This window comes from Talpa europaea (assembly GCF_964194135.1).
Source record: "Talpa europaea genome assembly, chromosome: 7".
Lineage (NCBI taxonomy): Eukaryota > Metazoa > Chordata > Mammalia > Eulipotyphla > Talpidae > Talpa > Talpa europaea.
In genome coordinates this window covers 95,069,666-95,087,846 of record NC_140074.1, presented here as the reverse complement: position 1 = coordinate 95,087,846, position 18,181 = coordinate 95,069,666, and the positions used below count along the sequence as shown (strand labels likewise).

At 45.0% G+C, this 18,181-nt stretch overlaps 1 protein-coding gene across 2 annotated transcripts in view; it reads right to left on the bottom strand.

The window, feature by feature from the left end:
- Nucleotides 1-9,463: 9,463 nt before the first annotated feature.
- SHISA6 (shisa family member 6) overlaps nt 9,464-18,181 on the bottom strand; it is a gene marked incomplete at both ends in the record, with an annotated part of 271,279 nt that continues 262,561 nt past the window's right edge. For both annotated transcript variants that reach the window (XM_084238700.1, XM_084238701.1), the window contains 2 exons: nt 9,464-10,014; nt 11,957-12,109. In XM_084238700.1, coding sequence (XP_084094826.1) covers nt 9,464-10,014; nt 11,957-12,109 — 704 coding nt within the window. The remainder of the gene's footprint in view (nt 10,015-11,956; nt 12,110-18,181) is intronic.

Below are 18,181 nucleotides of genomic sequence, written 5' to 3'. Positions count from 1 at the left end.
GACTCTGACTCCTCCTTTACCTGGTCTGCTGGATCAGAAAACCTGCACTGTGGCCCATTCCCGACCTTACACCAGGTGTAATACGTCATGCCTTCTCCTTGGTCTCCCTGCCTTGAGCCTGAATTTTGCCAATCCATTCACTACCACAGGTCTCCAGATATCCCTTTGAGGTGTAACTTTGATCGTGCTATCATGCTTCCTATAGCCCCTTAGATAAGACCAAACTCTATGATGATGAAATAAACAGCAATCTTTGCCCGGGAAGAGATAGCATGAGGATTAAGTGAGTGAATTGTGCAAAGGTGTCGTGGAATAGTGCCTAGTGCCTAGTAAGCCATGAATTAAGGGTAGTTATTATTAGTGTTCTTTTCTGCCACTTGGAATCTTTCTCTGTATTGTGTGGGACAAGGTTCCACAGTCATATCCTGCTTTGAGAAGGAATTATCTTTTGTTAAGTCTGTTTTGAAATTAAAAGAATTTTAACTGGTCTAATCTGTCATGTGCCTACACTGGTGGTGGGTTTCCAGTTGGGGTTTGCTATTAGGAAGTGTGGGGTGTATTTGACTGGTAGACTGAATGATGTAGGTCGAATAATTGGAAATTCTTGTATCACCCTTTCACCTCTATCCTTTCTCTCCTTATTTTCTGCTCCTGGTTTGTAAATGCCTCTTTTTCTAGTAGTCTATCAAGGATGTCAAATAGCTTCTCTTTCCTACAGTTTTATGAGCCTCCTTTGCTTTAGCATGAATGTTCTCTTTTCCTTAATCTGGGGTATTTTGTGTGGCCCCACACAAGGTGTATCTGTCTGTAAGACCATTAGGTTAAGCAAGCAAACTCTACTGTTTCATCAATAAGCTACTTTATTCCTTCCCCCTACCTCCTACTTTTCAAGTTATTCTTAGAAAATAAGTTGTCATCTGGTTACTTCTCATCCTAATAAATAATATGTCCAGCCATTACGATATTAACATTCCCAAATTAATGTAAAACTAAAGCTTTTATTTTTTTTCTGACATAAGCTCAGGCATACGTTGTGCTGACCAGGAACAGTGGAAAAGGGGGGCTTTTCTTCTCTTTCCTCTGTTGGTGCTTCTCTTTATGGAGAGAGTCCTGGTCCTGAAAAACATGTTTGAACTCTATTTCTATGGGCAAACACAGTAAAACAAGAAACTGTTGCGAACTTTCTATGTGACTGTGTTCTTTAGGGATTTTTTTTTTTTTAACAGACAAGTTGTTGATTTGGAGAAAACTCAAAAGTTAAATAGAAGAGGCAATTCTCTAAGGGTGTTGTTCTTCCATTAGTTTAATGTCCTTTCTTCCCTTATAACCATCATCTTGACACAAGAGTGGATATGCCAACAACTGGGCAGATACTCTCTCATAATAATGGTTAGTCAAGCCAAGGGTTTTCTTCTTCATTTTCATCACCTTATCATCCTGCTCTACCCTTTGACAATGACCAGCACCATCTGAGTTCACCAACTCTCTGCAATGCCTTAATGGATCAAAGTAGAGATTTAAATAGCTGAGAAGGATATTAGAGATTTAGAGTGGTCTGGTCCACTTTTCTCATGTTTTCTCATTTAAAACATGAGAAAAGTGAGATTGGAAGAAAAGTAAGTTTTACCAGTTTGCACAGCAAAATGCTGGCAGAGCCAAGTACAATGCATAGATCCCCTCCCCTCCCTCCACCCAACTGCTGTTGCAATGTTCTTGACTGCATCCTATGCTCATGGGATTGAAAGCTGATATGGGCAGAACCAAGGAAAATAGCCTGGTGGGTTACAATTAATCCAGCAAACTAGAAGCATGATTTGACTTTTTTTTCACAATTTAGTGATATACATATATCTATATCTATCTATCTATCTATCTATCTATCTATCTATCTATCTATCTATCTCAGACATGGGAATTGTCTTTGAGTCTAATTGCCCAGATGCAGTTAGGAAACCAAAGCTCAAAGCTGACATTGGCCAACACATTCATGATGTAAAGGATACTGATTCCTTCATTGTTAAATTTTATTTACTAATTCCAAACTTCTGATTTTTCACATACCTGACACATTTGCAGCCCAAATTGTTGAGTAGCTGATCTTCTTAGAACAGTAAAGCAATATATTTATTACTCCCCCCAGAGGTTTTATGCTTCCTTCTCTTGATCAACCACAGAGGAAAAGAAGGTGAAAAACTATCTGAGTTCTTGGAATCTCAGTGTTTCCAACATGAGCTTTCTCTGGCCTTGGCTCGTTAATGATGGCATATTAATAAGACCTCATTTATTCAGATCTTACCAATTTGGAATTAGTGAGAACTGTGACAGGGCTAACTTGAGTCTTATCTTTGAGAATCATACAGAAAAATGTTTAACAAATTGTTAAAGAGATTTGAAGGGAGATATTTAGCCATTTTAAGTGTGTTCAGAACTCTCTGACCTCTTGATCATTTTTATATTAATTATACATTATTCTTACCTGTTTATTAAGGAAGGTCTAATGAGATTTTCTACTAGGGAACATGTTGCTAGTATAATTCAGTCATTACCTGTATGTGTAAGCATTGTGATTAAATTGCAATTCTATAAAAAAAAATACCCTCCAATTCAGAATTTTGTTTTCCCTGGGTTTTCTTCCAATAATGAATATGGATTAATAAAGGTTTCTGACGTGTGTGTATATTTGTGCGCATGCTTATTGTGAGTGATCATGCGTTAGAGACACATAACTTAGAAGTGATGCACTGTAATAAATAGTGATTATGCTTGTCAACAAAATATATTTCAGAATATGTGTGGTTATTCGATGTGCATTGAAATAGTAAACAAGTTCTAACTTTGTCCGAGGTAATGAATAGTCTTAGCATGTGACAATAAGTGATTTTTTGGAAAATATCAGCTTGATGAATGCAATGAGAAAGGTTCTAATTACAAAGGAGTTGAGCAGGTGGTAAGAAAGTGTAGCTGACTGGGACTGTGGAGGTGCTAAAGCTGGCTGAAGGCCATGCCCTGTTTGGCAACACTTTGTTCGCTGAACCTGAGCCCACCAGTATCTAGGCTATGGTGAAAATTCAGAAACACAGAACAGTAAATGACCTTAGCAGCAAAAGTGAATATATGCCAAAGAAAATAATACAAAGATGAGTCCAAAGAAATAGGATCTTGAGCAAGATTCCAAATATAATCAATTTTCATGGTGCAACTTGACTCTGGTTTAACAGGCATGGATATTTGATAGCCTGTTTAATTATCACCCATGGTAACTACAAAAATTGACTCTTAAAGCAAACTAATACCTAATGTCCATGAATAATAGTGTTAGAGAAAATGAGGGCATACAAAGTTATAACTTCTAATTCTGCTCTGAATTGTCCTACCTTGTCCACTGGCACATGTTCTAAGCCTACCTTCTTACATTTCTTTTCACTTTTAAAAGAATTACTGAGGTGTAATTTGCACAACATGGTTCTCCCATTATAAGTGTACAGTTTGATGAGTTTAGTAAATTTATACAGTTGTATGATGATTACATAATTTATTTTCAAGATGCTTTCATCAACCTAAGATTTCCCCTTACTCCCATTTTCAGTCAATCTCTGCCCCACCCCATCTCCAATGATTTATTACATCTTTTCTTGATTTTTAATTCCTTTTTGTTTTGTCTTCGCATTTGTAAACGCAATCATGTGACTGACTACCTTAAAAGACAGGTTATGTTGAAACAGCTTTATTTTTTCTTAATCCATAAATATCTGTTACTGACAAAAGTGGAAAAATCCTTAAGACTAAATCTTACTAAAGTGATATATGTTTACAGTACATATAGAATGTGCTTTGACAGGTAAGTAGAACGATGACGTTTGTACAGAGGCAGCAGTTATGAGCACTGCTCATCATGAAGCTTATTATGAGTAATGAAGAAACTGTGCAAAGATACAGATAGAAAGGTACTTTTCATCAGTACTACCATATAATAAACATGAAATCCATAAATTGGGCTAATGCGTAAAAATGTTCATTAATCCCCCTTAGGAAATTGTGTCCCCAAACTAAAAATATTACAGTAAGAATTGCTTTTTATTAGAGAATTTCAAGAATTCTTGACTACAAAATGTCTAGTTGAGTTATAGAACTAGAGGAATATTTGCCACTACAAAGCAAATGAATGAGTCCTCCCATGGAGTGGCATTCAAGGGTCACAGCGGGAGTGGGCAGCAAAGTTGAGCAGGGGTCTTCCTCTCCCTCAGGAGGGAGGGCATTAAGGAAACATATAATGTCATTTCGCTGATGGATGGAAAGTTGATGTGTTTGCCGATTTACAAGATGGGTTTGATGATACTGACTTGGATTCTCAATTCCTGCTTCACAAGCTTTCACCGGGAGGGCCATAGTGTCACGAGGAGGGGCTAGAAAGGTACCAGGATGGGGTGAGTGCCCACCTCCTAGAAACCTAGGGGGTGATACCTCCTCCTCCTCCAGTTAGAATGGAGCCTTGCATCCAGACTGGTTTTCAGGACACACATTCTGGAGTGGGATATGACATCCATTGCCACAGAGAGCCTCTGCTGTGCTTTCTCCTCTGTGGCTTGGAATGCATTCCAAACTGCCCCGAAGTACAGACTTCACGCCCTTGTGGGCCATCTTCTGGAATTTTCTCCTTCAGCTCCTCCCCTTTCTGAAATCCAAACCGCCTCCCTCCAGCTTTAAGGACCACATCAAAATGAAAGCTTTACACTTGGAATTCCCAGTGACATAGACACCCAAGATGATGGAGGTGTGTCTCTAGGAGAGGCCTTCCATGACACATGGTTGGGCAGCTGTTGAATGGGTAGGCCTTACACCTTCAGATATGAGAGCATCCCTGGGTCGCCAAGACCTTGGGCCCACTCTGGGCTCTTGTGAGGAGTCTGGTGGCTGTCTAGAGCATCTGAGGATGTTGCCGTGGTGCAGGTATACAGGGTTCTATGCAGCTCAGTTGAAAAGGGGAAGGAGGTAAAAGAAGGAGGGGTGCTAATGGGGAGTGACAACCCTGCATGGAAATGCTGGGTGAAACCTCAGACCTCATCTAGTCAAAGCCCCTTATTTTACAGAGGGGGAAACTGAGGCACTGAACTAGAACATGACTTATCCTTGGCCACGTGGCAAGATGGAGACAGAAGCAGAGCAGAAGTGTGTCTCCAAGAGCTTCAGCCCTGTGCTTTCTCCTCTTGTAGTACGCTGCCTTCTGAAATCAAATATAGAACCAGGAAGACATATCTTTCATATGGAATCTGTCATTAAAATGCTGCATTTATAAAAAATTACATTTGAATCCTGAAAAATACTTCATTAAAACACAACAAGCTTCCTTGAAAATACTCCAGAGCAAAGTTTCCCAGGTTTGGGGAGGATAGTTGGGGCATGTTTGTGGGAGGTAACATATCCACTCTTCCCAGAGCAGGTGCTTTCCAGAGTCCAGCTCATTGGTAACCCTTTCAGGTTAACTTGGGTCAAGTCCACAGCTGCCTGCGGGAGGAATCTGAGGACAGAAGGCTGGTGACAGACAAGGTATCTCTGAAGAAAATGGATTGAGTTTGGTGGCAGGGATACTGGATGGGATATTTCTCCAGGTTTGGCACCCCGTTTTGTATCGGGGTTGCTCTACAACAATGAGGCTCTCGGATATTTTGAGGCAAAAGGGACCTGGAGGCAAAAGGGACCTGTAATACACATGAGCGGGTGGGCGTAAGGTGGAACAGTGATTGAGCGCCTCAAGGATGTGAATCTTTGGCCAGAGTAGGAGCCTCTGGGCTAGCGGCAGATTGGGACAGGGGCTTGCATGGACTTGCCACCAGCAGGACCAAACCTCATATTTTAACCATGACATTGCTATTAGGCAATTTCTCTCTCTTCCCTCCCAAAGGTCAGAGCAGTGAGTTCTTGGCTATGTGCCCTGGGGATCATTTCCTAGGGGCGGGAGGTGAAAGATTAAGCAGGAGGTAAACAGAAGGAGGTAAACAGAAGATCTACGAATGTCTCATTCCTTATTTTCATCAAGAGTTCTGAGTTTTAGAACTAGAGACGATAGCAGGAACAAAGAAAAGAAATTAGGGATGGGGGAGATAAATGGAGAAAGACAGGGTCAGAGAGATGAAGGAGATACTGAACCAACATAGAAGACTGAACTGGCATAGAGGACTGTAAAGAGGGAAGAAATCTGAATTAAGGGAACTTTCTAGGAGGCACGCCCATCAAGCAGGACAATGGGGAGTCCTCAGGGCTGAAGCCCGATTAGGCGGTTAAAGGAATCCCTTCAAGGGAACTAGTTAAAGTCTTTGTGATTTAGAGCACGTAGAGCCAGGAGTTAACTAGAGGAAACAAGTCAGGACAGGTGGGGAGAATGAGGATTGTTAGAGCTTGATTGCCATCCAAGGCCATGGAGACCAGCAAGTCTCTTTAGGGTAAGAGAGAACCTGTGCAGACTCCAGTCCATTCCCATCAGAGCAATGGAGAATTGTACAAAGAACAAGACATGAAGAGGGAAATTGTGGGTTTCCTTCCCTTGCTGGGGAAGAGAGTTTTCTTTATGGGGGAGGTATGGACTATCTATAATATAGTAGAGGCCACCAGCCTGATGGGGCTGGAAGTCATGACCTCTGGGTTCCAGCCCCAGAACCTTCTCTTATCTGCGACATGAACTTGTCTAGCAATGCAATTTTTGCTTGTTTTATCCACATGGAATGAGACTACTGAATAGAAACAAGATGCCTCAATAGACCAGTTAAGAAACAATTTGATGGACTTTGAAATGAGGGATTAAACTAGAGCAAATTTGCAGGCTTCTCTCTCTTTTTCCTTATTCACTTCCTTCATTCTAGCTTTGCTCCCCCCTCCATTCTTCCCTTCCTTTCTTCCTCCCTTCCAAACCCAAGGGTGAAGCAGAAGAAATGATTTAAAGAAGGGTTCAGGGTTCAGGTAGAATTTTCTGATCTAACACTGAGATTATAAATGGACAGTCATTTTGGAATGCATCCAGCAACCTCCTGGGACAGACAGACAGAACTGGAAAGAAATGTCATCCTTGGGCTGGAAAAGTTGGGACCAAGAATATGCTTCTGACATGTTGGGATCAGCCTTCTGGTTCAGCATGTATATGTTTATATACACCTGGGTAGGAGATTCTCAAGAACCCATATCCTTGCCCCACCCCACCAGCAGGCATCCTTCAAGGGAACTAGTCTAGGGCTAGATTAGAGGGCACCAGGGTGAGGGATTAACTGAGAGATACACCTTTGTTTCTGGGAGTGTCCAACTTCTCTATTTAAATTGATTTCTTCTTCCCAACCTTCTTAGCCCTGCCTTCTGGAACAAACTCTCATAAACCCTTGGGAACCAGCCCTGGAGAAGGTTTATGCATTTATGGGGAAGGAAAGCAGAGTTAGCCCTGTCCTCACAGCCTCACAGTCCCAGTGACACATCTCTAATGTAGATGCTGAGAGCTGTGTTGATCATCCAGCCTTAATCCCCTCATGATTCATGTGATGCTTTTCTGTTTACCTGGGGAGGTCAGCCTTAGGGGAGATAAGAAGTTTGGAATTCTTCAATAAATAAGAAAAATCAGTCAATTGATTTCTTTGTGGATCATGGACTTGGTTTGATTAAAAATTCCTAGGGTTGACACTGGGAAGTTTTCTCAGCCTCTTACCTCCCTTTAAAAGGCCACACATGTTATCTGCAGAATCTAAAACCCCAGTTTAAGATCATTGCTTTTGGAGTCTGCCTGTGATGAGAATTACATTTTTAGTATCATAGTTTCATTTACTAGTCTGAAGCTGATTCCTCCAGCCTCAGCTAAGGGAGGTACTCTGGCTCTGAGAACAGGGGAGCCCTTTCTTTTCCCCCAGGCTCTGGCCTTGGGGGAGTGGATGTGGCTTCACTCACTGCTCTTCAGGAAGCCATCATAGTCTGCTCTTCAGGAAGCCATCATAGTCTGCCCACCCACCCCCCCAGAAATTCAGAGAAAGGGCTGAGAAGGGGTTAGTTGGGGTAGCCCCCAATAGAGCTGATAACATGGATCTGCCTGGTCCTAGAGTGCCCTACGCAGGGGAGATTGGGGAGCTGCCCAGGAAGCCCCCAGACCAATAGCCTGGAGTACCATTATTTGATTTTGCTAATGGGTCGCTGTCCCTTTGATCCAGAGTAGGCACTGGTCTGAAGAAGCAGCAGCCAGGAGAGAGGAATGGAGATTCAGAAGGACAGGAGGAGGGACAAAGAGAAATAGGAGCTGGGGGTGGGGAGGAGAAGACAGAGAGAGAGCTAAGCAGAGAAGTTGAGCAGTGGGCAGTGACGATGGGACAGTGGAGCAAACAAGGTGTGGCATAACCACTTGAGTCCTCATTAATTGGGGGCTGGCTGACAGCCATCACTTTCTAGAAGCCTCAGTCCTGCCTGATGGGCATGGTGGGAGACAGAACCCTGGACAATGGGAATGGGAAGCCCCTGAGACCCAGGGCATCACAGTGGCACTCCCCACCCTCTGCTCTCTGGCCAGGGGCAGATGCCTCTAGGGAGCAGGGGAAGGGAAGTCAGGCCTGAGTGGTGGGTCATAATTCAGGCCTGGAGGCCTGAAAGAAGTGTGGAGATAATTAGGCTGGTGGAGAGGGCATTCCAAAATTTCCTGTACCCCATTGCTACTCTTCTCCAGGAAGGCTAGAGCAAAGCCCCAGAGAACTCAAGGGTGAAACATCTAGGGTTAGGGGAAGGGCCAGGGGGTCCTGTGGGTGGGGCAGCCAGCTGAACTGGGGTGGATGCCCACACATGGAGGGGCAGCAGGAGGGAGGGAACCCTTCCTGGTCTGGGACTTGGGGGAGGAGTGCAGGGTTAGAGTGGGGTCAGCGCAGGGAGGGCCGCTCAGTGGGGACCAGAGATTTCCAGCAGGCAGAAGAGAATCATTATTGTGCTTATGGACACAGCAGCTCCCTGACTCAGAGAGCGAGCAGGCAGTTTGTAGGCACTAGAAGATTTCTGTGACGCGGTTCTAGGTAAATGAATGAGACCGAGTAGTGTATTCGGTCAGCCCACGGGCCGCACCCACTGGCCACTTCAAACCCAGGCAGCTTCTGACCAGGGTCAGAATAGGGTCTCGGCTGACAGAGCCTGCCGCTGAGTCCCCAGGAGTGGGAGGAGGGGCTTGAGACTGAAAGGGAGTTGATGATGGTGGAGGGGGTGAGACAGGGCCTAGCCCCTCTCCTCTCACCCTTTGACTCTTCTAGAAGAGTGAGAACAATCACTCTAGGTCCCAGGTCTGAGCATGCTGTGCCAGGTCACCGGGTTGGGTCCCCGGGAGTATGGCTTTCTGGGCTAAGGAGGCCCTCCCCACCTCCTAAGGAGTGGACACGGGTGGGGAGATGTATAGAGCTAGAAGCTCTGCTCCAGGCCCATCTTGCCTCCTGCCCCATTGTGCCTGGAGCCCCCCCCGCCCGGTCAGTCACACGGTTACTTCGGTCTTGCTGGCTGTGTAGCAGGTGTGGTGGCCCGGGATATAGTGCAGCTGCTCCACCGTGTTGTGTCTGCGCGAGGCAAAGGCCTGGCGCTTGGCTGCCGTCTGGCTCTGGCCCAGGGTGGCATAGGAGTTATTGGAGGCACTGGGATGGGAGTGCATCTTGGTCATGCGGTAGCGGTCCAGCACGGGCGTGGACACAAAGACGTCCGTGTGCGAGATGGCCCGCGACAGGGACTGCTCAGGGAAGGCCGTCCGCTCCGGGGACAGCAGTGGGTCCTGGGAGTGCAGGCGCTCCGTGGAGAGCAGCTGCTCATCAGATAGGATGCGATCGTAGGGCATGCCAAACTCATCCTGCAGGCCCCGCTCAGGGGACAGGACCCTGTCCTGGGACATGGCCCGGATGGGCCGGCGTGGGCGCTCTCGTGGCAGGGGCTTCTGCTGGGACATCTGGATGACATTGAGGGGGAGGGTTCCTCGGGCCGCCAGGTCAGGTAGGTGTCGCCTCCTCATGTAATATTCATCAGCCTCCTTGTCAGCTGCAAGGGGGACACAGAGAGAAGAGAGTTGAGGGGACACTGCATCCAGGACTAAGCTAAGAGGACTAAGCGAGACAGGTGGCAACAGGGCTCTTCCATTAATGTGCAAATCAGTCCCCAGAGGTTTTGTTAAATGCAGATTCTGAGTCAGACACCATGGCTTAGAGCTGGGCCATGAGTCTGCATCCTAACAAGCTCCCAGGCAATGCTAATGACACTGGTTCCTGGGCCACCTTGAGTATCCAGGGGTTATAGAACTTCCTGCAGGTTCCCAGGGGGCTCATGGTACAGTGGACAGCAAGTCAGTGCCCCAGCGCTCGTGCTTCAGCTCCATTTCTTGCTTTTTTTAAAAAGATTTATTTATACAAGAACCGGGGTACAGATCAGAGGCACGGGAGGGTGAGAGAATTCACCAGAGACAGAGTGGGGAACAGAACAGGCAGACGGACCAAAGACACTGCTGAGGGGAGCAGTGGGTGAGGCAGGAGAGGTCTGCCGCGCCATGTGGGTATCTCTCTGGCTGGCCAGGAATTGAACCCGCACTGCAGAGGCTGCGGGCAGCTTCACAGGGCAGCCCTCAACCCGCTGTGCCACCAGGAAGACCCCTCCAGCCCTGTTTCTTGCACGCTGTGGTCTTGAAACAGAATGGCTCCCTAGGTCTTGCTCAGACACAGAGAAGCAACCTGCAGCTTTCAGATAAGGTCCAGAGTCTCTCCGAGGAGGCTGACTTGCACAATCAGCCTCCATTGGAATAAAGTAAGATGTTCCAACCAGTAGGCACTTGTGCAAATGTTTAGCTGGTAACTTAGGAACATAGTAGCACCTTCTCTGGAGTAACAGCCAATGCATAAGAAGCCAACACATGGGCATCCAGCCCCCACACAACCACAGAATCAAGTCTTCACAAACTGTGCCTGTGCCCACAGCACGAGCAGGCTGGAACAATCCTATATGTGGACCTCATCAGATGTTCCCTCCTGCCTTCTGCACCCTGAATTTACCGAAGACTCATACAAGCTTTCTTTGCCTCGAGGTTCAGGAGTGAAGCCTCCTACAAACAACCAACCTTTAGATTCTTGCAAATTGTGGAACACTATTTCTCACTTTATCCACAGGGTCTCTGACAGGTAGATCCTACCTCCTGAGCCACACTCCCTTGTCATCTAGCCATAGAAAATCACCATTCCACCTTGGAATTCATGTGCTGAATTCATGGGCTGAACTTCCAGCAGGATAGGATGCCCCATGGCTTCAAGCAAATGCTCATCCCTGCAGTCAGATGGTCATCAAAACAGACATGCTGGGGAATAGGGGCAAGTGGGCCCGAGGGTCAGAAGGCCAGGTGAGAAGTGATCTTCCACCATGGCGTGTGCCTTCTTAACCTTGTAATGTCTTAAATTCATCAATCCTCAGGGCCTCCCCAGATGCAAATGGCAAAGCTGGGGTTATTAGGCAAATTGGATTTAACCGATGAAATGGGGTGTGTGTGTGTGTGTGTGTGTGTGTGTGCGCGCACACACACACACACATGCACGGTGTGGAGTCTCGTCCTTAAGATAGTGTTGCTAGGAGGCCAGTTATGGACACTTCAATCGAAGTGTCAGATCTCTGGGAGAGTTCTTACAGAGTAAGCTCTGAGGTTGTTAGCCTCTACTCCAAAATAAGAGGGCAAGAGGAAGGCTTATGTTTAGAGGATGGCAAGTGTAGGGCAGGGTTGGGGAGAGGCTTCCTTTCAGTTGAATTGAATTAAAGCACCACCTCCTGGGAAACACGGATCTGAGGACTCTAAAGAACAAGAACCCGGACCTGTTGATGTCTCCTTGCATGATCCACCTTGCTTTTTGTTCTTGGACTCCAGCAGGTCCCCTCAGGTGATTGATACACAGGCATTAATCATAGAGGTCCCAGAGGCAGACCCCAAACCTGGGAGAACCCCACTTACTTAGCCTTTTCAGGGATGAGTACTTGCTAGGGTGGGTCTTCACTGCAGACTCATAAGATGGCGGCAGGTGAGCCAAGTTCTGGAAGGAGCGTGAGAAGGAGAGGTCATAGGGCTCAGTGGCAGATGTCAGGATGTTGTTCATCCGTGGTTTCTCTGCAAGAAAATAGAGGGGTGCATTAGTGAGGACAAAGTCTGGGGCAAGCAGCACAGAAGGGTCCAGGTTATAGCCCCTTGCTTTCTGACTCATCTGAATCTTGTTTCCCTGGCCCCCGGTGTTAGGACACCAATGGGGTTGATGACTCAGTTTACCACACTCTTATTTCCAGATGTCAATGAGCCTTGATACAGGCATTGTCTTATTGTGGTCACACATTGTGTGGACACAATGACAGTTTACTCTTCCTTGAATGCCAGACTTGACTCTTTCTCCTGGTACATCCTGGCTTGTCTGATGAAAATGTAAGCCTGAGGGTGTCATAAAAACCTTTACTTTGATGGGAGGGTTTTGGTCTTTCCCTATTAGCTTTAGACAAACCTAGCTCTAAAGTGTAGAAAAATCTGGGTTTGAAGGTGGAGTGATGGGTCCTGTCTACATACCCACAGAAGAACTGGGTATAGGACCTGGCTTTACTGAGGCTCAACTCACACCAGCCATGATGTCAGTTTACCTCTCACATTGCCTACTTCACCTGGGGCCTCTCTAAGCCGTACCCTTGACAAGTCACTGAGCCATTTCTTCTTATTTCAGCTCCTTCCTCTGAAGTCCCCTTAGCCATATCTGAGCTGCTAGAGGAAAGAATCTAGCAAAATGTTTATCACATCATTCCCTTTTTCTCTCTCCTTTTCTTGAGCTAGAACATTGAGATTCCAAAATATCAAGAGAGAAAAGAGAATGTTGTTTGCTGTCAGTCCTGGTAAAAAGAATGCAGGAAGGGATGCAAGAAAAGATGAAAGAGAAATGAGGTGAATGACTAATGGGGGAATGATGCAGGAAGAAGTAGAGACCAGGTTAAGAATAGCACACAAGTGGGGGAAGAGAGTAGATGGAGGTCTGGGAAAGGGAGCAGCAGTAAAGATGGGGGCACAGAATGGGATGGAGATCTGGGGAAGGAAGATGAACATGCCCTGGTGTTTGACTGCCTGGAAGCACAGCAAGAAGTTAACAGGCTGCAGGGGAATAGTGACATTCCAAGAGAGGAGGTAGTTTCATGGCTATAGTCTGGCTCTTCACCCTCCATCCTCTTGAGTTTTGGATACTCAAGAACTGGCAGGCTTAACCTTTAGTCAGAAGTACTCTGGACAAATGCATCAGAGGACTATGGTTCTTTGTGCCTCTTGGCAATGATGGTGCTGAACTGTGGAAGGCAGGAATTCTGTGAATGGTGGGATAAAGAGGAAATCTTCTAGTGCTGGTCCAAGTGCAGCCTCAGTACAGGGAACTCCTGGCTTTTTTATCCCTTCCTCTTGCACTGGCACCCCCAATGTTGGGGATGGAGCCAAGGGAGCCCAGCCAATGGAGCTGGTGTTCACGCCAGCCTGGTACATATGTGAGGGGGTGGGGGACACTCTACATCCCTGAGAGATCAGAACATGCTGTACAGAAAGAGCCTCCCTGGCATGGATCAGGACAGATGCCAGGAAACGGAGTGGGCAGGGAGCCGGAATCATTGCTACTCAGTGCTAGGTAGTAGTAACCAACCCCTTAACTCTTGTTGCTTCACTTTTAGCCATAATAGAGAAGAACAAACTTCCCTCTGTCTATTGGCATCATACTCCCATCAAGGGTATCTCTCAGCTCACACACATCCAAATGCAACATTCTTGGATGCTCTTAGCCCACACTGTTCTCTAAACATGTTGCTGAGCCAAGGCTAGCTCTTCCATTCCTTCTGCCTCTACCATGACTGCTTCTTTCCCTTGCTTATTCTCTCTCTGCTATTGCAAGGCCCTCTCAAATTCTCCCTTCATCCAATTTCTCCCTTCATTCAAGGATCTTTACTCTGACAATACCACATCTGTTCAGTCCACAGTGATACCTGGTCTTCAAGCTCTTAATTGCTCTTCTAGTTAAAGCTACCCAGTTTAGTGTGTAGGTGATTTCTAATTGTTTCACTTGAGTTGGTTGTGTTGATCTCCAATGATTGCAATTTCCTGAACAGAAATCTTGCTTTCCATTTTTTCTGATGGCTTCATAGTGCTTGGTCCCAAATAAGGATCCAGTTAATGCTCTTTGGTTAATAAAATAAACACAGGCCCCCTCCTCCCAATTTGCTCTTCAAGCTCCTGGGGAAAGTGTAACAACCAAGGAAATCTCTGCTTCTTCTAGATGATGTTCTTCTCAAGGGCAGGGAACAGGTCTCATCTCCTTTCACCAGGTGGAAGAAAGAATACAGAAATAGGAGCAAGAGGAGTGTTTCCCTCTTTTGTATTTATGGGAGGTTGTGCTTTGTTGGCTCTCCCTTAGGAAACCAGATCAGAGTTATTTTTTCAGAATGTTACTAAGCAAGTGGAGCCCTCCTCGCTTGCCTTTTCTGGCTCCTCTTCCTGCTGCTGTTTCTCACCATGGGCATCCCCCAGGCTCTGATTCTGCCTTCTGCTTTTCTCTTTCAGTCTTCTTGCACAGATTGCTCCTGCTCTCAAGGCTTCTGTTACTGCCTAACTTACATCTTCAGCTGTGATCTCCCTCCAGACTTGTCTGCATTTCTAACTGCCTGTTGATTGATATTTTTCCTGCATATCCTATGGTCTTATCTAGATCTTGATGTCCAGCTCCAAGTTCATCCGGCCAGCCCCATTGCCTGTACACTCTGACTGCTTTCCTGATTTCCTAGGTTGTGATAATGAAAGTACCATTCTTCTAATTGATCTTGGCATGATATTTTATTCATAATTGACTCTCATCAGCCATATTATCTTCAATTATTAACTCTGTTTTTTTTCCAATTCTTTCTCCAAAATGTTTCATTTTGGAAACTTCTCTCCTATTCCCCCTCTCAACATCCCTACTGGTATTAATTTCTTTTAATTGACCTCTCTGATTTCTCCTACTTCCATATTTTTTCTAGACCCTACCATCTGATACATCAGATTAGACTTGCTTTCATCATACCAGCACTGCAGAGGCACATCAAAATATCCTATAGCTCTCCTCCCAATTATAATATCCCTCAATTTCATGCTGAAGCACAGCATAATCTGATGACATGGTATTTACTAGGTGAGCAGTAGAATTTATCTTTGTTTTGGTTTCTCTCACTAAAATTTAACGATGCTTTCACTCTTTCACAGCAAAGGGAGAATGACGGATATATCATCCACAATTTACATGGCTGACTTATGTTCTGTCAAGTTTTGAACTGGTAACAAAAACAGTTTTTCTCTGAAGTTCCAAGTGCAAAGTTGTGATCTGATGGAAGGATTTTATAACCTGAGAGGGGAACATGGTTCTGTGATCCTTGGATAGTATGGGGACACTTCTATGCCCTACAACTTCCAAATTCTTCCCTTAGAAAGAGGTGTGTACCCAAATCACCAAGTTTGGACTTGACTTTTGACAAATATTAATTGGTTTGGAGGTTAAGATAGTCTACAAAATCTCTGGTCATTCTAATGAATGGATGGATACAAGGGGGCATTTGCAATAATGCACATATGGGATAGAGGACTGGATAGAGGAAATAGATTCTTTTGGGGGGAGTGAAATAGTAGACTGTGTTTGGCAGGCTGAGGATGGCCTGTCTTAAGGTACTTACTCCTCATGGTACTCTGATTAATCCCTTGGTCTTTATATTCAGGTGTCTGGATGCATCTGGAGTTGCAACAAACTGATGTGAACTATTCTCTGCTTGATATTGGGAGTCTGTATTCTAGATTATGTCCTTCCTTTAAGTGATTCAGCCCAATATTCAAAGCATTTATTTTAGTAAATAATGTACCACAAGTAGCCTTGGGCACAGGACAGTGTTCACTCCTTGCTGTGGTCCTATGGCATGTAAGACAGTAGGAATGATCTAGGTTGTGAGTGAAGATAGGTTAGAAAGAGACTCATCCCTTCCCTTTCATGGCAGAAGATCATTGATGTCAGAGACAGAAACATTAAGGGGGAAATGATCTGAAAGTAAGAGTGAAACAAGGTGGCCCTGGGCACCTGCAGCTTTCTACCTCCTGAGTTTGAGTGAGATAATGAGGATGTGTTTGCTGTGCTGACAGATAGCAGAGGTTAGGATGCAACCATTTGAGGTAGGGATGGAAAGCAGTCATCTCTCACCAGGTTTAGGGGTCTGGATACCACTGCTTAGAATTGGATGATGATCACCTGAAAGTCATAGAAAATAAATTTTTAAAGAATGGTTCAGGCATTCTACAGTGTTGCCAATACAACAGCACCCCTCTTAGCCTCTAATCTCAAGATATCTCAGTGACGAAGGAATCACTTTTAAAGATCCCAGGCCTTTTGGTAATCTGGAAATCAAGGGCAACAATCGGTGTATTAGACTCAGAGAAGCTTCTCCTGCTGTTTCTGTCTCTCACCTTCTGCATCAGGACTTCATCTGTCACCATGGTGACCCACTCATATCTGTGGATCTGGCTGACCAGCAAGAGAGGTTTTGTTGGAATGGGGGTAAGTAGAGGAGAAAAAAGATGGATACAAGGGGGCATTTGCAATAATGCACATATGGGATAGAGGACTAGATAGAGGAAATAGATACTTTTGGGGGGGTGAAATAGCAGACTGTGGTTGCAGGCAGAGGATGGCCTGATTTAAGGTACTTACTCTTCATGGTACTCTGATTAATCCCCTGGTCTTTATATTCAGGTGTCTGGATGCATCTGGAGTTGTAACAAAGTGATGTGAACAATTCTCTGCTTGAGATTGGGAGTCTGGATTCTAGATTCTGTCCTTCCTTTAAGTGACTCAGCCCAATATTTCAAAAGCATTTATTTTAGTAAATAATATGAAAGATCATGTACATTGAACAAGCCACAGAATTAAGAAAAGTCATAGCTGCCAAAGCCCAGAGTCCAAGGCATTCTAAGCACTACAAAAACTGAACGAAGATTTGGCTTACCACTAAAGCACACCTCAACACTGTACTATTGCTTCAATATAACAGTGTGTTTTTGTTTTCCATTTCAACCAAAGCGAGGCATGAGTTCTTTTAGTGATCTAAACTGTGAACTATAGTTTTACCATTCTCCCAGGGCTAGAAGATCTGCCTCCATTTCCTTAGGTTTTGTTTCTGAAAATATCTTACATATATTTGTTATTATATCCACAGGCTATTAATTCTCTGTTCCTTCTCTTGATCTCTTTTCCCCATTCTATTCTCTAAATACCAGTGTTCCATAAGGTGGAGGTGAAGATGTAGGCTCTACCTTCTAGCTAAATCTGTATCTCTAGCTTGGTCTATCTGGTGTATAGGGTTAGATTTTAAACTTCTTATGCATATCTTGAAATTTCTGTGTTTAACCTAAACTATTATGTCTTTTAATTTTTTTTTTTATTTTATTGATTTGCCACTGACTCGCTAAACTATACACATTTCGGGGGTACATCATCGCCTCTTTGTATGGTTAAAACTCACCTCATCCACTACCTAAGTTCTAGAGCTCTTCCATGACAAGCTGATATTTTCAGTATTTTTTTAAATAAATGCATTTATTTATTTATTTATTTATTTATTTGTTTTCTGAAGATTTATTTATTTATACAAGCACTGGGTACAGTCAGAAGCGCGGGAGGGTGAGAGAATTCACCAGAGCCAGAGCGGGGAGCAGAGCAGGCAGAAGGACCGAAGTACACTGCTGAGGGGAGCAGCGGGAGGCAGGAGGGTCTGCGCGCCATGTGGGACCCTCCTCTGGTGGCCGGGGAGCAGCCGGGGATCGAACAGGCGCTGCAGAGGCTGCGGGCAGCTTCGCAACCCAGCGCTCAACCGCTATGCCACCGGGGAGGCCAGCATTTATTTATTTTTAATTGAGGTATCATTAGGATATCTCATCAGTTGGATACTGTCCATGACTATTTAGAGTCTGGTCTGAATGAAGGCTATGATGTAATGATTCCATTACCTCTCCCCATCAGGTATCACCACCATATGTCCCCCAACACTGAATCACCCATGGTCCACCATCATAGTTCATTGTGCTTTCTTCCCTCTTTTATTGCCCTTCCCTCTCTGGATCCCCTCTCTGGATGCTTTAGTTCTATAATCAGCATTCAAGGGG